The sequence below is a fragment of the Diceros bicornis genome, chromosome X (assembly GCF_020826845.1).
Source record: "Diceros bicornis minor isolate mBicDic1 chromosome X, mDicBic1.mat.cur, whole genome shotgun sequence".
Classification (NCBI taxonomy): domain Eukaryota; kingdom Metazoa; phylum Chordata; class Mammalia; order Perissodactyla; family Rhinocerotidae; genus Diceros; species Diceros bicornis.
In genome coordinates, this window is record NC_080781.1 from 101,682,422 (window position 1) to 101,707,256 (window position 24,835).

At 38.5% G+C, this 24,835-nt stretch overlaps 1 protein-coding gene across 1 annotated transcript in view; it reads right to left on the bottom strand.

Moving 5' to 3' along the window:
- The window catches only part of GUCY2F (guanylate cyclase 2F, retinal), an 82,349-nt gene that overhangs the window by 31,976 nt on the left and 25,538 nt on the right, over positions 1–24,835 (bottom strand). The window contains exons 5-7 of the mRNA XM_058535283.1: positions 23,216–23,312; positions 18,845–18,976; positions 13,275–13,364 (exon numbers count right to left, since the gene is read on the bottom strand). Coding sequence (XP_058391266.1) covers positions 13,275–13,364; positions 18,845–18,976; positions 23,216–23,312 — 319 coding nt within the window. The remainder of the gene's footprint in view (positions 1–13,274; positions 13,365–18,844; positions 18,977–23,215; positions 23,313–24,835) is intronic.

Consider the following 24,835-nt stretch of genomic DNA (forward strand, 5'->3'; position numbering starts at 1 on the left):
CTGAGCCCACTTAGACTTCTGGTTTACAGAAATGTGAGATAATAAGTGGGCGTTGTTTTAAGCCACTAAGTTTGTGCTAATTTGTTATGGTAGTGATAGAAAATGAATGCAATGGCCAAAGAGGGAGATTTCAGACAGGGATCTCTTTCAGCATATTGTAAGTCAATGCTGCAGCTGGGGCCTTCTTCCTGATTCTTCGGGGACTCTGTGGAGTGGAGCTCAGTGACCCAAGAGGACTAAAGAGGATTAGTACAGTAAGAGGTAGAATAGATTGTCTTTCTGTGAATATTCATCTATGCAGCATCTATTAAAATAAATAGCCTATGTAAACATCAGGCCAAAGCCTACAAAATGTGTTTCAGAAGAAATATCTAGATTTTTTATTACATTTTACCTTTGCATCCATTCATTTTTTTCACTAATACAGGAAACATTTAGTGTGTGCCCACAGTGTCCAAGGCACTGGACTGCATGCTAGAGATGCAGAGATAAACAAAATGAAATCACTGTCCGGAAAGAGCTCACAAACAAAGAGGGGCGAGAGACAAGTAAACTGACAGCTGTATTTCACTGTGAAATGTGTTCTGATTGGAAAGATCATGGGATTCTGGGGGAGCTCAGATGTCAAGTATCTAATTCAGCCTGGGGTATCAGAAAAGGCTTCCCTGAGGAGGCAACGTCTGAACTGTTATGAAGGACAAGTAAGAGTTGACCAGGTGAAGGTGACACGGTCAGAGGGGCTAAGAGTGACAGCATGTAAGGTTGAGGATACTGCAATAGGTTTATAGTGGCCAAAACAGGGGGCAAAGGAAAGAACATGAGACACTATGCTGGAGAGAGAGACAGCAGCCACATCCTGTGGGGCTTTGAAAACCTTGCTATGGAATTTGAAATTTATAGTACGGGCACTCAATAACTATTGTCTATTATTATTACTATTTAATGAGGGATGAGAGAGAAAAGGGCTTCCAGAATTCCACTTCCAGATTTCTACTTGGATTTCTGGGTCAACGTCAGTGCTATACATCAATATAGGGAATTTGGGGATGGCGTAGTAGTGGATATGTTGGTGCCCCATGCATATCCCCTTTACCGTGCATCCCTCAGCTGCTGTGAATGTTGGCTGATAACTCACAGCTGCTCCATTCGTGGGAAAATTGTCCTAGAGACCAAGCCAAAGGGGAGCTACCTTACCTAAAAGGTTAGGTCCCACCCACAGACCCCAGCCAATGATAGACTGACCGGGGATGGTACAAAAGTCCAACTCCCTAGCCTCAAGGTGGGACTCATGGTATAACTTGCTCTCCAGCATTTCTCTCATGAGATCATACCGAAGTTAGTCTCCAGCTGAGATCACATACTGGCTGAACTTCTACATCTGCCCTATCCTGTTCCTCCATTCCCTGTCTCTTGGGAGCATTCTCTCAAAGAGTAATTTGAACAAGAATCCCCATCTCAGGCTAGCTTTTAGAGAATCTGACCTAAGACAGACGGGAAAGCAAATTTTTGGTGGTGGAGAAGTCTAATTAATTCAGTTTGGGACATATTAAGAATGAAGTGCCTGTGGGTCATCAAGGTGCTATTCCATAGACAGTTGGATATTCAGGATTTAGAGCTCAGGAGAAAAGTCTGATCTGGATACACAGACTTGCGAATTGTTAAGCATGTAAATGGTAGATGACATCAATGGGAGTGGATGAGATAACCCAAGGGAAGCCTAGACAATAAAAAAGAAGAGGGAAATATCAACATTTAAAAGATGAAAAAAGGAAGAACATCCTGCATAAAGACTTAGAAATGAGGCCAGAGAAGTAGAGAAAAGCCTATTTAGAACAACATTAGGAAACCACAGGAAGAGTTTCAGGAAAGTGAGATAAATGCCAGAAAAAATTTCAGGAAAATGTGATAAATACCAGAGAGGTCAGGTAAGATGAAGACAGAAAAGTATCTGGTGAAGTTGACCATTAAGAAATTGTTAATTATAGAAACTTACCCTATAAATACGTTTACACAGATATACAAAGATCTATATAAAGGCTTAGACTGGTAGCAGTGTGAATTAACAGAAATGGGCAGATCTGCGAAATATTTTGGAGCTGTAAATCACATAACTTGTTGGTGTGGGGAATAAGGGAAAGGATGAAATCAAGAATTATTCTATTTTAAGTATTGACAGTATGGTAGGCCATTTATTGAGATGGAGTACACAGTCTTAGAATATGATGCTGCTTCTCCTACAAAGTGACCCAAGCTGAGGTTCAATTATCTTGGTGGGAATGGCAGTTATTGACCCCCAAAGCTGTCTTCTAAGCACAAAAGCCTGGCAGCCATGACAACTCTCTTAGTCCAATACAGCCTAAGCCAGCTAAGGCAGACATGGAAATTCAGCCCACACATAGCAAAGTGGACACCTTCTTCTAAGGGTTCATTGTACCATCTCTTATGGACCAAGCAGCCAAAACTACTGGGCTGTGGACCTCTGTTGGAAGACAGAGTACAAGTGGTTATGTCAGAGACTGCTAGCTAGTCAACACAAATATATTTCCTTTTCTTATTGGGAAAACAACTAGTCCACATTTTCCAGCCTGCCTTGGAGCTAAGTGTAGCCATATGACTGAATTCCTAGCAATGGAATGTAAGAGAAAGTGATATGTGCCATTTCTAGGCTAAGGCTTTTAAGAAGTGAATATATGCCTTCCATGTTATTTTCCCTCTTCTATAGATGAATGCAGATGATGGCAAGGCCCTAGGAGATGGCAGAGCCATAAGTTTGTCATATCCTGGGTCCCTGAATCACCATATTGAAAGAGAGTCACCTGCCCACCAATAACACTTACTTTGTACTGTTATTTGGATGAGAATTTAACTTCTGTTGTGTTTAAGACACTAAATATTTTTGGGTCTAGTTATAGTACCTAGCTTTACACTATTAGCCCTAGCATGGAAAAATTTCAGGCTTAGATTTTCCCTAGATCTTTACAGTCATATGTCCTCAGCTACAACTGATAGAGAAGATCCCAGGTAGGAAGCAGGTAGATACCTACATGTGGCCATGTCCTACTGATATTCTGGAAAATCCCAGTAAGCAGAGAATGTTTGGAGCACCTACTTTAGCAAGATGGCCATCTGAACATTCACTGGGTAGGCATGTACTTTACCCCTTCCATAATATCTCCCTAGCTGGTTACAATCCAATGTTCAAGAGTTGAATGTGTCCTGTTTCCCAATATTTTTGTTAGTCCTATATCTGACATGAAACCTTTAAGCAGATGACCACAAGAGACACCTGTTCCTGAGTCAAGTACTAGCTTAAGTGATCTTAAAGACACCTTCATCCACTTGAAAATGTTCTCGTGACATCATAACATCAGAATAATCCCTATTTGCACAGCAGCTGCAACACCATCCTAATGGTGGGTATGGACCCTTATGAAAATTTAATTCTCCACATCAGTGCCTGCCCATAACTATATCAGCCATTGCTACCTATTCTGGCAATAAGATTTTCTACCTCCATGGACTAAATGGCTACTCATGTCTATTTCCTGTATTTTATTTTATTTTGTTTTGTCATAAAGAGCTATTGTTCAAGGCCTCCTATTCTTGTATCAACCTATTTACTCTCTACCACCAAGAGGTCAATAGTCACATAGAACATATAAAACAGGTACTAGTAGAAGATTTCTGATGCTGCATTTCCCACCAGTAATACTTCATTAATTGGCAAACATGTATTGAGTACTTTACTATATGCTAGGCACTGAGCTAAGGGCTGGTGACAAATGGTGAACAAAATATTATATGGTCCGTAACCTCTTATTTTAATCAAATAATTACATGAATAAACATAAACTTGCAACTGTGCTAAGTCCTATGGAGGAGAGATATATGAGTACGTATAATTGGGGCTTTGACCAATCAGAGAAGTTGGGGGAGGGTTCCTGGGAAGTGACAATTGAGCTGGGAGTTAAAAGATGAGTGGAGTAAACTGGGCAAAGAATGGAGAGAGAATATTCCAGAGGTTGGAACAGCATGTAAAAAGGCTCTGTGCTAGGAGCATATCACCATCCAAGGACTGAAAAAAAACAGTGTGGCTACAGCAGAGTGGTTGAGGGAAATATTGTGGTGTGAGATAAGGCTGAAGAGGCAGGGAAGAGCCAGATCATGCAGGATCTAATAGGCCATTTTAAGTATCTTTTTCTTCATATTAACAGCAATTAGAGGGACTTCTAATACCAAGCAAGATGTAGTAAGTCATGGCAGACCACCATTCCTGATACTACAACACTAAAAAGCCAGATAAATTCAAAAACGATCATATTTTAAAAGATAATAAGAATATGTGGAAGCAAAAAAGGACCTAAAATTCAGACGGCAGGAGCCCTTCTGAGATAAGTAGATTATTGCCAGCCATTTTCTTCTCTGGGGACATTTGCTAATTCTTGGCACAAACTGAAGATTTTGCTTAGCCTAGCAGAAGGATTTTGCTGAAGAAAAGAGAAAATCAGCAAAGCTTTTGGCAATTGTGGAGTACTGGCATGACAATTAATAAACTTTAGGAAAACTAAATGTGAGCTGGTTTTCCTCCATAGTACATTTTCTGAGTTTGGGGGCTATAGAGGAGACTAGAAATCTTCTGTAAGATGGGCTGAAATCTCCTTTAGTCTCCTACTATTTAGGAGAAGAAGTCTTACTAGAGGAATAGGGCCTGCCACAAACACATGGCTGATCTCCTCCTCAAGCTATCTGCCAAACTTGGAAGCAGCATGGGGTGAGGGTAGAGGCCAAAGAGTAAAGATCAAAGGCTCTGAAGCACAGTCTGAATATACCAGTCTATGAAAGTGGAGAATATAGAGCTCTGCAGGCTCTTGGAGGGGCATGCTTGAGAAACATAGTAGAACTAGAGGTGTACTGAGTCTAATTAAAACTGCAACATAGCTTCAATCCAGCTCAACCTCTGATTAGATTAATGTGATTAGTCCCTCTCCCTACCCACCTAACAGATGAAAAGAGAAAAACCTCACTGGTAGAACATATTACCTGGAGCCTTTAACTATAAAGGCTTTATATAAAATGTCTTTATATAAAATGTCTACCATACAATACAAAATTACTACATATTTGAAGAGGCAGAAACAAAGAAAGACAGAAGACAATGGAACAATGTCTTAAATAATCAATAAACCAAAAAACCCTATAAAATATGGACCAAATTAAAAAAAAAAAAAAAGCATGAAAGCAGTGGAGAGTAACCAAAAGCAGAAATGGAAGTAAAGCTAAGCTTGAAAGACACACTAAAATAGGTAAAATTTGTGCTTGCTGCTTTTTGTGAGAGTGCACACAACTTGGAGGCAGAAACTACAGCCTGGCAGATTTAAGGTGTCAGAAGGCAAAGTTTGGAGCCAAAAGAACAGCCATAAAGTTAGGGAGGAATTCCTAGAAGGTAATGTGCTACAGAAGGAGTTCTGCCCCCAAGTCTACATATAAAATCTGCCTAAAACCTTGGCTGAATGATAATCTTTGCATGCATGGGGGAAATCCCAGGGAACCCAGTAAAAAAGCAACAGCTAAACCTGAAAGTACTGACCAGAGATTTTAGTTGCTGCATACTACATGGGAGAAAAAGTTGAAAATTGAGCTTAGCCAAGATAACTGCCTGCAAGAAAAAAATGTCATTCTTCAGAGCAATGCAACAGAATCCAGAGTTTCTAAAATGTATCATTCATAATGCTCAGCAACCAACCAAAAAGCCTTAAATGTGTAAAGAAAATGTGACCTATGCTCAAGAAAATAAAAGCATTCAGTACAAATCAACCCTGAGATGATACTGATGTTGCAATCCGCAGAAAAGGACTTTAAAGCAGATATTATTAATATATTTGTGGACTTAAAATACAACATATGCAAAATAAATATGCAGATAGGGGACATCAGCAGAGAAACAGAAACTATAAATACAGACCAAATGAAAATTCTATAGCTGGAAAATATAATAAATGAAATGAAAAATTCAGTAGATGGCCTTAGGAGATGAGAGAAGAGTCAATGAACTTGCAGAGAGATCAATTAAAAAAAAATACACCAATCTGAAGAACAGAGAGAAAAAAATCTTGGGAAAAAAATGAAAAGAGTCTCAGGGATCTGTGGAACAATATCAAGCAGTCTAACACATATATAATTTCAGTTCCAGAAGGATACAAGAGAGAATGGGGAAGAAAAAAATTAAGAAATGGTGGCCCAAAACTTCTTGAATTTGTTGAAAGGCATCAACTTAAAAATTCAGTGGCCAGCGCAGTGGCATAGTGGTTAAGTTCTCTCGCTCCACTTTGGTGGCCCAGGGTTCATGGGTTCAGATCCTGGGCTCAGACCCACATGCCACCCATCAAGCCATGTTGTGGCAGCATCCCATATACAAAATAGAGGAATATTGGCACAGATGTTAGCTCAGGGTCAATCTTCCTCAAGCAAAAAGAGGAGGATTGGCAACAGATGTTAGCTCAGGGCCAATCTTCATCAGCAAAAAAAAAAAAAAATTCAAACAACTCATTGAACCCCAAACAGGATAAATACAAACAACCTAGAAACATCACACTCGAACTCCTACAATTCAAAGATCAACTTAAAGATCCAAGAAGCTCAGTGAATCCCAAACAGGTCAAATACAAAGAAAACTACACCTAGACATATCACAGTCAAACTACTGAAATCTAAAGATAAACTTTTGAAGACAATCAAAGAATATACACAAACTTTTGCAAGATTAAAAAATAACAATTCACAGAAAATCGGAAATAGAAGGGACATGTGTGAGAAAACCTTCGGCTAACATCAAACCCAATAGTAAAACATTAAATCCTTTTCCTCTAGGATGAAGAGCAAGGCTAGGATGTCTTACTTTACCATTTCTACTCAATATTGTGTAATAGCATCAAAATATTGATGAGAAAAATTAAAGAAACCTTAAATAAATTAAGATATATACCACATTAATGAATTGGAAGTCTCAATATTGTTAAGATGTCCATTTTCCCTAAATTGCTTTACAAATTCATGTAACTCTCATAAAAAATTCCAGCAGCCTTTATTAAAGTAATAGATGAGCTGATCTAGAATTTTTTGAAAACTAAAATGAACTACCCTATCCAAAATAAACTTGAAAAAGAACAAATCGGAGGAGCTTACATCACTTGACTTCAGGACTTACTCTAGAGCTATGATAATCAAGACAGTGTGATATTGGCAGTAGGGTACACTAATGAGTTAGTGCAACAGAGTAGAGTCCAAAATTATACCCACGCATATATGGTCAGTTCAATTTTCACCAAATGGATAAGTTAATTCAATGGAGAAAGGATAGCTTTTTTTAAACAATTGTTACTGGAACACTGGATATCTCTATGGAAAAATAATTAACCTTGATCACTATCTCAGTTCATACACAAAAACTAATTCAAGATGGATCGTAGTCCTAAATCCAGACTCTTGGAATACGGAAGGATTTCTGGGCCCCAAATAAAATAAAATAATAAATTGGACTTCCTCAAAATTAAAAACTTTCCTCATCAAAGATACCATTAAGAAAATAAACGAGCCACAGACTGAGAAAAAATATTGTAAAAACATATATCTGACCAAAGTCTTATATCCAGGAATATAAAAAAGAATGTCTACAATTCAAAAATTAAAAGACAAAAAAACCCCAATTTTTTTAAATGGGCAAAAACTTGAACAGATAATTCACAAAAGACATGGAAATGAATTATAAACACATGAGAAAGTGCTTAACAACTTTAGTCATTAGGAAAATGCAAATTAAAACCATGATAAGATACCATTTCATACACGCTAGAAAGGCAAATATCAAAAAGACAAATGTTGCTGAGAATTTAGAGCACTGGAACATTCATACATTTCTGATAGGAGTGTGAAATGTTATAACCTATTTGGAGAACTGTTTGGATGTTTCATATAAAGTTACACTTACATCTACTCTATGACTCAGTTAGTCTACTTTTAGGTATTTACTCAAGAGAAGTGAAAATATACGTCCACAAAAATACTTGTACAAAAATGTTTACAGTTGCCTATGAGAAGATGCTCAACATCCTTAATCATCAGAGAAATGCAAATCAAAACCACAATGAGATATCACCTCACACTCACTAGGGTGGCTATTATCAAAAAAAAAAAAAAAGAAAATAACAAGTGTTGGCAAGAACATAGAGAAATTGGAAACCTTGTGCACTGTTGGTGGGATTGTAAAATGGTGCAACCACTATGGAAAATAGTATGGAGGTTCCTCAAAAAATTAAAAATAAAACTACCATATGATCCAGCAATCCTTCTGGGTATAAATCCAAAGAATTGAAAGCAGGGTCTCAGAGAGATATTTGCACACTCATATTCATAGCAGCACTATTCACAATAGCCAAGAGGGGGAAACAACCCAAATGTCCAGCAAGAAATGAATGAATACCAAACAATGAAATATTATTCAGCCTTAAAAAGGAAGGAAATTCAGTTACATGCTACCACAGGGATGAACCTTGAAGACATTATGCCAAGCGAAATAAGCCAGTCACAAAAAGACAAATACTATATGATTCCACTTATATAAGGTGTCTAAAGTAGTCAAATTCATAAATACAGAAAGTAGAATGGTAGTTACCAGGAGTCGGAGAGAGGGTGGGGAAAGGGAGTCGTTTAATGGGTACAGAGTTTCAGTTTTGCAAGATAAAAAAGTTGTGACAATCTGTTGCAAAATAATGTGAATACTGTATACTTAACACTACTCAACTGAACACTTAAAGATGGTAAATTTTGTGTTATTATTTTTATCATAATTAAAAATAAAAATTTTTAAAAATCCACACAATTAGATACCCCTATAAAACCACTAGAATGACTAAAACTATAAAGACTAACAATATCAAATATTGATGATGATGTAGAGCAAAGGGAACTCATAACTTGCATGCAGGAAATTAAAATGGGAAAAGGTTTGATAGTATCTTATAAAGTTAAATGTATATTTTAACATAGAAATTCCACTCCTAGGTATTTACCCAAGAGAAATTAAAATATATGTCCTTAAAAAGACTTACAAAAAGCATATTCATAGCTGTTTTATTCACAATAGCCAAAATTGGAATCAGCTCTGACAAGATCAGATTCGATTTTGAAAAGACCACTCTGACTGCAATGTGGAGAAAAGGCTTGAGAGTGATAAAAATGGATGTGCGTAGAGTAGCTAAAAGACAGTTGCCAGTGGTTGCCAGGAGTTAGGGGGAGAGAGGTATGAATAGGCAGAGCACAGAGGATTTTTAGGGCATTGAAACTACAGACATGCATCACTTAACAATGGGTTTAAGTTCTGAGAAATGTGTCGCTAGGCAAACATCACAGAGTGTACTTACACAAACCTAGGTGGTATAGTCTACTACATACCTAGGCTGTGTGGTACTAATCTATGGGACCGCCATCGTATATGTGGTTTGTTGTTGGCCGAAATATCATTATGTGGTGCATGACTGTATTCTGTATGTTACTATAATAGTAGATACATGTCATTATATATTTGTCAAAACCCATAGGATGTACATACAACACCAACAGTGAACCCTAATGTAAACTATGGAATTTGGATCATAATGATGTGTCAATGTATGTTCATCGATTATAACAAATGTACCATGCTGGTTTGGGATGTTGATAGTAAAGGAGGCTGTGTGTGTGTGACAGCAGGGGGTATACGGGACCTCTCTGTACTTTCTTCTCAATTTTTCTGTAAACCTGAAACTCCTCTAAAAAATAAATTCTCTTTATTTAAAAAAGACAATTGCAGTAGCTCTAGTGGACGATGATAGTGGCTTGGACCAGGATGGTAATAGTAAAAATAGAGGAAAAGAAGGACATTGGAGGTTTAAGGAGAATGGAGAAGCTTTGAAGTACGGGTTGTAGAAAGTGAATTAACCAATGACTTATATAACAAATATAACCAATTACTCACATAAATTATAATAGACTTAAAGGACAGTGTTAAGGGACATTTTAAGATAAGAAACATAAATTTATAGTGGAAAGAATATACCTTGTTGCATGACTTTCTGCCACAATACTTGGCTGTTCAAGTGCAGGCACAAAGAAAGTTAAGAGTTAGGATCATCCAGAATTTGAGTTTTGTATGTGTGTCTGACCAAAAAGAGAGAAGTAAGAATGTGTTCAAATGATGGATTATGGAATATAAGATGGACGCAAAAGAAGATAAAGAAGGGCTTATGGGTTGGGAGAAAGTAGAGGTCAGTAGACTGGAAGACCAGATGTAAAATATAGGCACAGTTGAAAGAAAAGGAGGCTATAGTCAGGGAGTGTGATGTTTGAATCTATGACTTTGGAGGTAAAATATTTTCAGTAGCAATTATAGATGATGACAAAGCCCAAGGTATAATGGTAGCAGTGGATGGCCAAAGCAGAATGGAAGAGAAGATGATCAGAGATTATACAAAAGGAAAAAGTAGCCAAGGTATTAGATGGTACAGGGAGTATGCCAACTGATTCCAAATGATGGGGAAGAACACGAGGCTGGGAGACACAACCTGATTTTCCAGCATACGCTTTTGCAGAAGTTGGGACCCAAAAAGATGTTGAAAGTCATCAGTCCTTTGGCCTTCTGACTCCAGCTGTTTGCCTTTGAAGAATATCCTCCCATTGTGCAGGGCTCCTTTCTACAGCTGGTTCACGAAGATCTGATTTCCAGTCTGGCCCCTGGTACCCAGTCCCAACATTTTAGGATTATGAAGGCACACAAGTAGTCAAGGCAGTGTCGGACTCACACCTCCTGCTTCATAAAAGCACTAGTAAGGCATGAGGGCCTTTCACATAATTCTGAAAAACTCTGGCCTTCTCCCTAGCGTTGAGTTACTGTCTGCACCCATCATGGCCAGGCAAGTCAGTAAGTAAACACAGAAAAAGATGCCATGAGAATAATGGGAGTCAGTTTTCTCACTGTTGGAGAAAGCAGTTACAAATACGGAAAGGGAAAATGACAGAATGAACTTTGTGGCATTCATTACAATTGGAGCTATTAGTATGAACTCATGGTTTTACGTAGATAGATAGATAGATAGATAGATAGATAGATAGATAGATAGATAGAGACAAATACATAGAAACTGAGTAGAATTAAAACCCATACATGCACACTGATATAAATATATGAATAAATAAATAAATGGTAGAGAAGGTAAGGCTCTTTCTTACAATACAATGCCAACCAATAAACATAGAAAGAATGCTGGATTTAGAAAATCATCAATGGATGCTAAAATTCGTGAGTAAAAGTTTAAAGAAAAACAGGTCATTTACACAGACTCAAAGTATCTCTCTACAAATTAGATATTAATTACAATGGGAAAAAAACAGTAACTCTATAGTGGAAAAATCCGGTAGATACCACATAAACCATGTGATCAAAGTTAACATCACCAATAATGGAACAATGGACACTGAGTGCCTCCCCATAAAAAGCACTGAAAAGGACGCTACATCATTTCTGTAGTATTCTGGCTGAAGATGCATGACCTAAATGTAACCATGAGGAATATGGGACAAACCCAAATTAAGGGACCGTCTACAAAATAACTGACCTGAATTCTTCAAAAGATATCAAGGTAAAGAAAAACAAAGAAAGGCTGAGAAACAGTTCCAGATTAAAGGCAACTAAAGAGACAATGACAACCAACTACAATGTGTGAACCTGGATTGGACACTGGCCTGGGGAAAATTAGCTATAATGCAGTATAACCATTGATAAAATTAAAACATGGACAGTAGTTTCGATAATATTATTATTTTAATGTTAAATTTTATCATTTTGATAATTATACCATAGTTAAGTACAAGAATGTCTTTGTTTTTAGGAAATACACACTGAAGTATTTAGAGGTAAAAGGGCATGATGTCTACACCGTACTCTTAAATGGTTCAGAAAAAAGAATATACATAAATTTATAAGTAGATAATGAAAAGCAACTAGGCAAAATGTAAACAATTGCTGAATCTGTGTAGGGTATACAGGAGTTCCTTGAATTATTCTTGCAGCTTTTCTGTAAGTTTGAAATTATATCAAAATTAAAAATTACCCAAAAAAAAGATAGCATGGATACACTCTACCTTGGGTCAATACCTATCTTCCTATTTCCATACTTCTAGTTTATCAGCTCCCCAGGTTTGTCCCCGTTTGGCTCCATACTTTGGATCTAGCTCTCTGTTTAGCATCGTGGATCATCAAACCAGTGTGGAATTGCCTATTCTAGCTCTGACCTTGGTCCTCCTTCTGGATTCATCTCTCAATATTTTCTCTTCAGTTCCAGGAATCAAAACCACATGTAAATGAAAATTCCAAATCATAACATCTCATTCTGATCCTTGGGGCACATCCTGTCCCCCATGGGCCACATCTCTTCCATTTTCCCATTTCCTTTGTTTTCTTGCTTGTATAGCGCTCTGGATGTAGCAGGTGCCTCATTTAAACCTGTTGGATTGATTTGAATTTGCCTGCTTCATAAATGTGAAGAAATGTATCATTACCTTCTAAAAATGCCACTCTCACGAGTCTGCAAGAACTAGAGACTGTCTCCACAAATCTTTTCTGGACTCAAAGCTCAAGGAGGAGCCAATATTTTAAATGGTTTCAGAGGAATCATCATCATCCCTGCCTTATCTACAGGCTGCTTCCTAAAACAAACCATCCAAGGACTCTTTGAACATAATTGGTAGGATCAGGGAAATTACCATTTTTCTTATGTAGATAGAAATTACCAGATGACTTTTCCAGTTCTGGAAACTGGAGATTTCAAAAGATTAGGGATATGTACTTAATCATAATAGCTACCATTTTACAAAGAAGCTATATGTCAGGAAATGTGCAAGATGCTTTACATACATTATCTCTTTTAATTCTCCTCCAAACTCTGGGAAGTAGACATTAATATACTCCTTTTACAAATAAGGAAAGTAAGGCTCAGGGAGTTTAGGTGACTTGCGCAAGTTAATATAGCTCTTGCGTGGTAGAGCTGGGAATTGAATCCCTCACGTCTCTTTGATTCCAGAGCCCATACTTTTACCATTGCATCATATGGTCCTATTAAGTCAGTAGCAACCCTGCAGTTTCCCTGCACTGATTTGTTAAGGGGTCTTCCTAACAGCTGGTGTTAGTTACTTTGGAGAAAGGATTGGTTTTAGTGGGAATGTATATAAAGGAGGGTTTCTCATACCATTTCAAACATATCACTTGCACTTGATTTGATGGACTTAATGTCTCCAAAATCTCCAGAGGGGAACTTTTTCAGCCACACCCAATCACCCTAGAAAGAAAAGGTAAAGAATGGTGATGATACTTAGTTGCCAGCAGCTGTAGAGCAATGTCCCTCCCACATGAAGGATTTATAGTTAGATCATCAACCCTAACAAGTTTCGTTCCTCCTCTCTCACCCTCCACCCCATGGACGTTCTGTATACTGAGCTAAAAATGAGGTCACACAGAGAAGTTAAAGTTAAAAATTCTTTAATTGGAATTAGGAATTTTCCCTAAAGACAGGGAAACAATTGCAGGTATGCAGACCCCAGAAAAGGAATGATACCACTCTCTGCAACGACTCCCTTAACTAAGTGCAGAAAGTGCTAGGTCATTTCACTTATTCATAGCTAAGTGATGTAGCACCAGCTTCCCTCTGATTAATGGTGATAGTTGGTGGTTGCAATTCTCACTGCCTTGAGGCATCTGTAGCAAGAGATGTAGGGCAGGAGATGTAGTACAGCAAATGTTTCCTGTATTTACCTTGATCCATTTTTCTCTTGTGGGACAGGCCATTTTGGGGGACTCTTATGCTTTAATCATAAACTGATTGGCTTAAACGTAGATTAAATATTTTTTATTTGGATGCACAAATGTACTACCATAGTGATATGAGTAATCGAGACTCTTTTAGAAGTCTATTTCTGAATTTTCAAGTACAAAACAGGTACTTTAAGGCTGTTGTCAAGTCAAAAACAACAATTATTGTATTGTCTTCACTTTAACACTCGTGCCTGATAGATAATTTTCTTCTACGTGTATAGCCTCAAGGATTCATCAGTCATCAAGCCCTATTTAGTTTCTGTCCAACCCAAATTTTAAAAAAGCAATACAAATATAGGTTCCTTTTTCTCCGCAGTAATAATAATGCCTTACATTTGCCCTGCACTCTACTCTTCAAAGTGCTTTCACATCTATTACCTATAGCCTAGAGATTCCATTTCAGGCTGCACCAATCTGTCATCAAGTAGAGATAATAAAGCAGAGAGCTCTGTGAAGTCAAATTCTGAGAATCAGAGAGTGTAACCACTCTTTTTATTAAGGAATATATCCAGATGTGGCACTGCATCTGGAGATCTGCTGGAGGCAAAGGCTAGTAATGGGAGCTGCAGTTATCTGAGTTACTCACTCGCACTTTGTATTAGAGGGCATCTTCTAGCCAAGGAGCTCAAAACCCTTTAACTAGGGAATGGTTCTCAGAGGCCTTCAGCAGCTGAACAAAACTGTGCCAGCCAGGCTCAATGCCCACAGAGAATAGGAAGGTAGTCCAGGATCAGCGCCTGCAGGCAGCAGAATGGTCAAAGCACCAAAGGCAGCCTTCCTGTTCTCTTGCCCAGCAATTCTCTGAGTGTGGCCCTGGACCAGCTGCATCAGGGTAACCTGGGAACTGGTTAGATAGGCCAATTCTTAGGTCCCACCCCACACTTACTTACTTAATCACAGAAGTCATGAGAGCCTGACATGAGCTTGAAGATTTGGCCTTCAGAGTTATTTGCCCTTTAGAGGGATCAAAGGCTAAGGTTTAAGCTGAAAGAATAAAAGTCTAACTGTGAATTTACAAAATCAGCCAATGTGTGGGATATACCAGTGTGCCATAAAGCCTTCCCAGCACCTTTACAACTCTATTACTCAGCCCATGGCCACTGTTAGCCGCTATGGCACCTTTGTGCTAATTAGAAAGGGGTGCTTTCCCTCGAATAAGATAAATTAATTATGTGAGAATATGATTTTACAACCTGTGGCAGCCCTGTGATGTTGGGCTATTTACTCACACATCCTCCAGGGAACACAGTCCACTAGCAGCATGGATACTCTGCATACCACCAAGCCCTGCCTGCCAGGTGAGGCCGCTTTGTCAGGTTTGGGGTCAGGCTGTAGAGGTGGATGTGAGAAGCTGAAATTAGGCCTCCTAGAATATTAGGCAGGAGAAAGGCCTAATCTCAAGAAACTCCTGGGGCATAGTCAAGATAGCACATAGCCAAGTACACATGTTTATGAGTGACTATGTATGTGCACAGTCATGTGTTCTGGTATAAATACAGAACTAGACTGGGAAGCCAAAATCTCTTTGCCCACTCCTGCACCACTCTAATATAAGTATATATCTACCATGTGAATATCACCCTCTTAGATGTGGTGCCCTTCTGCAGTGCACAACCTGAACATCAGTACTGGCAGCCCTGACTCTGCCTATACCCAGTATCTAATACCTTCTTCCTAGAGTCTGCTCTATTACAGACATGGGTTAGCCTTCTCTCCAGCTTATTAGCTTTTACAGGTAGTTAAGCAGAGCTTTTTCCCTGCCAAATCACCAAATTTGAGAGCTGGAAAGGGTCTCAGGTATCCCAAGGCCAATCCCTTCATATTTTGATAAAGAAACTGAAGCCTGAAGAGATTAAATGACTTTCCCAAGGTCAGAAGGCTAGGTACTAACAGAACCAAGTCTTCCATCTCCCACTTTGTAGCCCTTTCTTCTCATGGGCTTTCTTTGGTTTGGGGGATTTGTGTGTGTCTGTTTTAACAGTTAAATAATTCTCACAAACTTTATAAGCAAATTTTTATTGAGTCGGTGTGTGTCCTACTTCATGAATAATGAGGAAAAGGGAGGAAATGGGCAGGTTTTATCTTCACCACACATGCACTATTTGTTTTGTTTTTTCTTTTAAGAGAAAGAATGATAAAACACTTTACTCATCATTCACTTTTTAATTAAGGGGAAGTAACATCAAACTCTATCCTCTAAAGTTTTTAGAAGCAATTTAAAGTCCATCAGTTTTGCACTAAGGCCATAGTGTATTAACTAAGAGTCAAGAGAACTAGGTCCTAGACCCAACTCTGCCTCAAATTCAGAGGTGGTCTTCAGGCAGCCACTTAGTTGGCCTGAACTTCAGTTTCCTCACTGATAGAGCTAGACAATTTAGATGATTTCTTAGGTCCTTTTCAGCTTCCACAATCTGATTCTGAGAGAGAGAGATGGTTGGTGGAAAGAGGAGGGGTGGAGAGACAGCTGTAAGGGATATAGAAGAAGGTGGGAAAATAGGGAAAAAGGATTCGGGAAAGGGAGATGAATGGGAGGGTGTGCAGGAGGGGAGAGAGAAATGAGACAAAGATAATAACACAGGGAGAGGTTGAGAGGCAGGAGTCAGAGAATGAAGAGGAAGGATAAGTTCAGTGGGTTCTCGCCGAGTCTGTCAGGGCTGCACTACTGCCCACCTCTCCCCTAGACTGTGGCTATTAGAGCAGATCACGATATGTTTCCACGGCATGTGCCATTCAGAGCTCTTTCTCCCCAGCAGTCTTATCATCTGGCTTTCCTTTCACATCTCAAAGAGTATCTATGAAATAAGGGCTGATTTTCCTGTGCAGTTCCGAAGGTTATGCATCTGTGTGTACAAAGTGTGAATCTGTGTCAGTGTAGTACAATGTTATGACACGTCCTAGAGAAGCCTCTCCTTTGCTATTAGGTGTCTGCTACTCCAGGCACATTCTCTGGAACTTCCAGATCTTCCAATAATAATTCTTATGAAAATTTGATTTATTTTAAACAGAAACAAGAGAACAAATCCTCTTTAAAACACCCCTAATAGAGGGCCGTTTCAGAAGGCACACTGGACATCTTTGGTTGATCTGTTGATTTGATTAACTTATACTCCCTCCCAGAGTCCTCTTCAGCCCTAGCCAGGCAGTTTTCTAGCTTCAGCTCTCTTCCTTCACATCCTGCCATCAGCCTAATCTTGACTTCACAGTGTGGTATTATTCTCACTAACACTCTCCTTTTGGGCAAATAAAGGCCCCCTTTGGCCTACACAGTTCAGAAATACTCATGATCTGACTGGCCAACAGTCATTATGGGAACTAACTCAACTCTCTGCCTCCTTCCAAAATGAGGAAATATCTGACAGATTCTTAAAGGCCAGTTACATACAGATATATTTATTTTTTCCCTTCTCAATTCTACACTATAACCTTCCAACTCCACCAAATAAAACATACCACAACTCAACACATAAATTCTTCCACAGAATCAGAGAATCATAGCATATCCGAGCCAGAAGAGGCCTTAGAGTTTTCTTAGTCCAGCAGTTCTCAACCCTGGCTGCACATACAGGGGAACTTAAAAAAAGATACCAATGCCTGGGCTCACCCCATACCAACTGAATCAGAGTTACTAGCGATGGAACCTGGGTATAGTTATATTTTTAAGATTCCCACAGAGATTCTAATGAGCAGCCAAGATTAAAAATTTAATTCTTCAACACCTCATTTTATAAATGAAAAACCCAGGGACTGCCTTAGGTTATTGAGATTTACTTCAGAATCTTAGAAGTGTCAAGACATTTATAAAGCCATCAGCCCATTCCATCTGACACTCAAAAGCTATGTGATTATCTTGTCTTTGGTCTTTGAGAGAGTAGAGCTGTCAATTCTCCAATACCTCAAGTTTACATTTGAGGCCAATCTCCTCTTTGAATAAATTAAGTCCAAGGCAAGATCCAGAGGCTTCCTGCCACAAATTTAAGTCAAAGCACTCAGGTACACTGAGCAAATATATACCATGCAAATCTTGGCGTATCAGAACCCTGTCAATTATTTATCCAATGGAGGAGAGCATTCACTTGGAAAATCCAATGTGGTGGACAATGTAAAAACTCATTCTGTCCTGTTTTTGACTTTCTTTGTAGTTACTATTGAAGTTGAGAGTATTTGCTGCTTTTGGGAATATCTTCAAACAAAACAAGGAAACCACACTGGGAAGGCCTCACTGAGGAGGGACAGAAAAGCAGTCTAGTTTCCCCTTTACCCTCTGCTTAACTCTTTCCTGCTGAGAAGAAACAGTTCGTCTCTCCAACTGATGCACAATTTGTTCTGGTTGCCAAATTCCAGTATCTTAGAACAAGGGGTCGGGGTGGCCTCTTAAGGCTTGAAAGACAGAAACTTAAGTGAAATAAAAAATATTTCTATTTTACACAGCAGAAGATAACCTATGACTCCAAGAGGCAGCACAAGCTGAGCAAAAAGAAAGAAATGAATAATTTTTAAAAGATTTCAATAATATCAAAGGATAACAGGTATAGGAAGAACAACTAGAACTTGAAGGTAAGGATTTTCCCCAAACCCTACTCTATACAAACATGTCTCTAGACATGCCATCACAAACAGTTGACTCAAAGTCATTTCTCCTGTTATTATATCTATGTCTTCTGGAATGAGCGATACGGTTAAGTGTTTGGGTCTCATGGACTCTTTTCCACATGCATAGTAAATACATGGAGTTGAAAGATCAATGAAGTTATAAGTAAGTAGATTAGTTGCTGAGAAAAATCATCATCAGAAACATCAAACAAATAAGTCCATAAGTGGATAATGGACAAAAAACTGGAAAGACTTAACAAAAGCCTCAATATTTTTGCCCAAAGACTAACTCCTAAGTCACTACCTCATTTTAAAACCCAAGAAGGCAGCAGATTAGATAGCTGTTGGATATCCTACCTCATAAATTGCTATGTTGGAGTTTTCATAGGTAGCTGGAGTTAGACTCCCTGAAGAAAAGGAGAGCCTTGGGGACCTCCCACTTAGAACCTCCGAGGTGATCTGGAAGCTTACACTGGCACAACTTCCTCTCTGTGAAGGGATTAGGAAAGAAAGGTTATGAAAAAAATTCTCATTATTTAGGACAGAACATTGAGCTATGGTATAGATACTGTGTGTTTATTTTTTTTTCTCTTTTTTATTCCTAAGAAAGTAACTATACGAGCTAAACTCTGTAAACATGAGATTGATTAATTTTCCCTATCCCCTAGCACTTTTTTTTTTTTAAGGCTAGAGTTGGTACCATGCTTCACCTCCATATACCACAAAAGAAAGACAAAAGTTTACAGGTACTTCCATCTCCTCGAAACGATTAGAGTCATAGATTTGGGGGGCAAGAAAGAACACCAGGCATAATTTAATCTGGGACTCTCATTTTATAGACAAAAATGAGAAAAAGATAAAAATCTAACATTTTGAAAAAAATCAATAGCAGAACTAGGACAGAATCCCACCCTTCTGACTCTCAGGCCTGGCTATTTTTGTTATATCATCTTGAATGGCATCCTTCTTTGTGCAGGCAAGATTAATGGCAGAGGGTATCCCAGAAAGCAATAAGATAGTAGAGAGTGAGTAGATCATCTGCCAATGATTCATGAGTCTGATGCTTAAATAAGCCAAATTCTCTATACCTTGATTTGTTAACTTGTCCACATAAGTCTGGTAAGAGAGGGCTAGAAAGTGTACAATTGAATGACAAGAGGAAGAGTTATCTGCAATCTGTGTTAACCTTTAAAATTGAGCATCTTTATCTTCAACTGAACCAGCAGACTTATTTCACGTGAAGAAATAATAAATCAACAGGTTCCTCACATTCTTCTCCATGTCTCCAAATGTGCCTTTGTTAGAATTATAGCAATTCAGAGCTAGCAGTTACATTTGGTATTATTGCCTAGGCCAGGCCCCGCCCTCATCTCCAACATTCTCATTTTACAATGAGGAAACAGAGACCTAGAGAGGGATATAGGGACTGGAAGAAGAATGTAGATGTTACACTTCCTGGTCTTGTGTTCTTTCTACCACATCATGCTTTGTTTCACTCTTGCTTGCCAATAAAAAAATAATCTTAAGTACTTTCACACACTCTGCCCTTAATGGTCACTGATGAACTGAAGATCACTAGGTGATTTAGCCCTGAGTTAAGTTCATTCTACCAAGACAAGACTGTCACAAAGCTCCAAGGCAATAGTAAACAATACCCAGCCCCTAATGTGTTGAAATCCCCACAGCTCAAGATTCAGACAAGATGTAAAACTTGACTCTTCACATAACCCTTGCATCAACCTGAACTCTCCTCAACAGACCAAGGCCAGAAAGGAATCTACTTCCCTTTCATTCTTTATTTTCATATCTCAGCAGGAGCACCTAGATCTGTATATTGAGATATAGACCTCTCCATGAAGGGCAAAGGAGAAAGCAAGAGAATCTGCCAAAATCCACATACATTTGGGCTTCAGCTCCACTTTCTGCTAAAAACTTCCTTTCCTGACCTGACTTCTACTGACCTGCCAATTTTTCTAGACTGAATTAATTTTATATTCACCAAGAGTTTACACTTTCAGACATTCCATTTGGATGGAATTTTTGGCTTGGCTTCTTGACTGATTAGACACAGCCAGCTGCAAGTTTGTGACTACACAGCAATTAAGGAAAATGTATGCTTTCCCTATCTTTTCCCATCAGATACCCCCGATACAAGACAAATGCCAAAAGGGATCTGGAGGCCAAGAGCTATGTTCTTCTAGGGTAATGCCATCCTTTTCCACCTGGGCCAAAATAGTAAAAAACGAAAAGAACATTCCCTATAAGGTTATCAATCCCTATTGGTGTTCATTTTTCTCACTCATATGGTGAAAAGTGGTGATGATTGGTTCTTTTTTACTCTAATTATTTCAAAATTTATGCACAAGTGAAAGAAAAGATCTATCATCATGAACAAGATTTTAAAACCCTAGGCACTTTGTTCACCTGAAGGTAGTACTATTCTACTATTTATGATGATTTTGTGAGAAATGGTATGAAACTCAAATACGTTTTGTGTCTCAGTAGGAAAGAGAGAAAGTGTAGGTAGAGGTTTTATAGACTTTACTGGACTATATTGCAAAGCCTATGCAAAGAAAAGTCTGATTCAGTCCAAAATTGAGCTATGTTTATTGTTTTGACACTTCAGAGCCAAAACATTTGGGCAATTGACATGAACTGCCATTTTGACATGGATACCACCAAAGAAGTAGGGATTTAAAAAATATGTTTATTGCTTTTGACCAAAACTGCACAATAAATTGTTGCATTTGGAGAATGACTTCCAGCCATCTGCTTTTAATACTGATCACTCATTTCTGGATAAAATATTTTGTCACAGAATTGAATATTTGTTTTCTTAGTATTGGGTTATCTATTGGGATTGCTTTAGAGCTTGAACTTCAGTATCAACCCTTTCTAACTGAGGTGGGAAATTTTATACAAGGCATATTGGGTATGGCAAATCCAGACAAATTTCACCACCATGAGTCCCAGGGTCCTCTGGTGGCTTCGAAAATAGAAACTAACATCAATAAGTTTTTATGGCATGAAGGTGGAATGTAGCTTTCAGCCACAGTGATAATTTTGGCATTCAGCAATACCTTTCCAGGAACATATCAACCTTATACAAGGAGCTGATGATTTAAACAAGAGTTCAGGTTGTTACTGAGAATTAAACTAAAGAGCTGAACATTTTATTTGGTTCCAACTGCGCAGTGTATTACCATGTAAATTCATTCTCACCCAGCCAACTAGTTAAAGTACATCTTTCAGTACTTTCAGTACATTTAGGAAAGTGATCAATTTGGTCACAGAGATAATTAATTCTCAGATCTGGTACACTTGTGTAGCAAAAGTAAATAGCACGTGGGGACAATATGATGTGTTTGCATCCTCTCCCTACACTCTGCCACCACCATACTAGAATTTGCAGACTAGTGTCTTTATTTTGGCCACATAGACTGTGCACAAAGAGGCACACTCTCCCATTACTAGCTACATTCAACAAAACTCTTCCCCACACATTCTCTTTCCCAAGCTTTTGTTTATGCTATTTTCTCTGCCTAGGATTCTTATAAGGGCCAGGCAGGTAATATAAATTGATGAAATAGGCTGAGTATAAGACAAGAGAGAGGGATGGGAACTGTGTCAAACTGCAGAGAGCATACCTCTTTCAAAGCTACTGAGTTCCAGCCAATTGCCACAATGACAACCAAGGTTGACAGATCTTCCAACCTTTAAAGAATACCCAGAAGTCCAAATTATGTGTAACCTCAAAATTTCAAAATTCTGGCTACTATTTTATATAATCATAAGGGTCAAACAAAAGTGGTTACCAGTTTGTGACCTGTGACCTAGACAAATCCTATCTTTCCTTCTTTAAGACTCAGCTTTGGTGCTGGGTCTCTGAAAAGCCTTCCTCTACTGATCTCTCTCTCCTCTGAAGTTCTACCATATTTCTAGTGTCTTTTGTGCAATATGGCATCTATTGCCTCTCTTGATGGTATGATTTGTCTCTCTGACTTGACTGTAATCTCCTTGAAGGCAGGGACTACATGCCATCTCTCACAAAGCCTGGCCCAGGGCAGGGACATAGTAGCAGACAATCAGTGAAGATCACCAATTACAGCACAATAATATTCAGAACAGAACCCCTGGTGAAACTCAACTCTCTTTGACTAGTTGATTCATTCACAAAACTTTTATGAGCTCCTATTATACTATCAGCACCATGTCAGGTGCTACGGGCTACCATTTAAAAAAAAAAAAAAAAGATGTACTTCTGCTCTTGAGGAACTAGCAATCAAATGTTGAGTCCAAATGTACAAAGAAGGGCTATATGAAGTCAAAGCTACACTTGTGCTCAAAGTGCACTGCATCACTTCCACAAAGCTGTTCTAAGACAGAGCTAGCCAATAGAAATGTAACACGAGCTACATACGTAACTAAGTTTTCTAGTAGTCACATTAAAAAACATAAAAAGAAACAAGTGAGATTAATTTTAGTAATATACTTTATTTAACCCAATATATCCAAAGTATTATCATTTTGACATGTAATTAATATTTTTAAAAAATTTAATGAGATATTTTACATGTTTTTGTACTAAGTCTTCTAAATCTAGTGTGTATTTTACTCTTACAGCACATCTTAATTCAGACTAGCCACATGTCAAGTGCTCAATAGTCACTCGCGGCTTGTGGATACCATATTGGTCAGTGCAGCAAAAAAAAAAGGGATGCTCCTTACCTTACTGCCAAAGTGGGGATTGATAAACGTCACATCCTCCAAAGTCAATAGAATTCTGTTGAGTCCTTTAATCAACTGGATTTTATTTATACGACGCCTGAAACAAGCATAATATCAGAGCATCACAGGGAGCTGGATGTTTTACAAACCTAGGGTAAATTTGCCCTGTGATAGAAGTTTAAATAAATACAAGATGATTGAGAGAATAACCACACATGGATCTTTACCATAGTACCCACAGCAAAGGGAGGCAGCAACCCCAGTCCTCACAATTTGCAGAGCTATAAAGACCAAAAGGAAAAAATGAAAAGGCTTTTGAAGAGGCATCAAAAGGGAAGAGGGTGCTGCACGGGGATGGTATCTCAGACTAATAAAAATGGTGATCCCCTCTGAATACTTTTAAAGAACTCATCACCCTTTCTCAGATGCCATAGTATATATTCTAATAATACTAGGGCCAAGAATCATTAATCTCCATTTTATAGACACAAAAACATGTTAAGAAACAAAACAAAATTAAGCAAATTGTATAAAATTCTCTAGCCTGAGGCAGAGCTGGGACTCGAATCCTTGGTCTCTGGCTGTGTGCCCAGATTTCTGCCCACAAGACCACTTGTCTTGCAAAGTTGCATCTATGCGTTGCCAAAGCAACAGGTTGAAAAGTGGAAAAATTCAATCAGTTGGTTGCTTTGTCTACATGATTCCAAACAAGTGGGCTAACTGGGTTTTTTTTTTTTTTTCTTTTACTGAATTGGTCTCTTGTCCGAGCATTACATAGACACAGTTTAAACCTGATTCTCTCCAAACATGCCCATTAATTTGCAGTGAATGTAATTATTTCCCACAAATCAATTACTAGACACACAGGAGTTTATGATATCTACCCACACAGCCCGGTAGGTCGTCTCAGTTGAGCTGACCGGGCAACCTGAGGACCTGGAGGGAACCTTGGATTAGGCTGTGCAGTTGTTCTGTTCTGTTCTGTCTTGGGGGCTCTGACAGCTATAGTTTGGCTTCACTTTTTCCATAACCCTTCAATGCTCACCCTGTGGAATGTATTAAAGCCAAGTGCCAGAGTGGGGAAAACAACCACTGAATCAAAATGCTTTGTCAAGTTGCTCTAAGAAGTCTACAATGTCATTGTAGCTTTAAGTAGAAGCAACCCAGTCAGTTTTTCTCAGTGATTCCACTGGTTAGTAAACAAACAATTAATGTGTTTCTAATTGTCTGCCAACAAATATGTCCCTTATCACTGTGGGAGCTGCTGCCCTGTGGAGAAAATTAAAAGAGCCCTGTAGTGAATTCTTTGGTAGAGCACATCAATCTTTTGGCAAAGTAAAACATCACTCCCTAACTTATCTGTTTCATATGTGTAGTGAATTGGCTTAAAGCAGGCACACCTGTAAAAATAATCATGCTACAGAATACACTCTAATAGAAAGAGTGAGGTGAGGTGCAGATTCTGTCATTAATTAGCCAGATGACCTTAGATAAATAATTTAACCTCTTCGAGTCCCAGTGTCCTCATCTATCTGGCAGGATAATAGTCCTCACATTACCCATTTTATAGAGTTGTTTTGAAAATCAAATGAGATAATGTATGTGAAAGTGCTGTGAAAA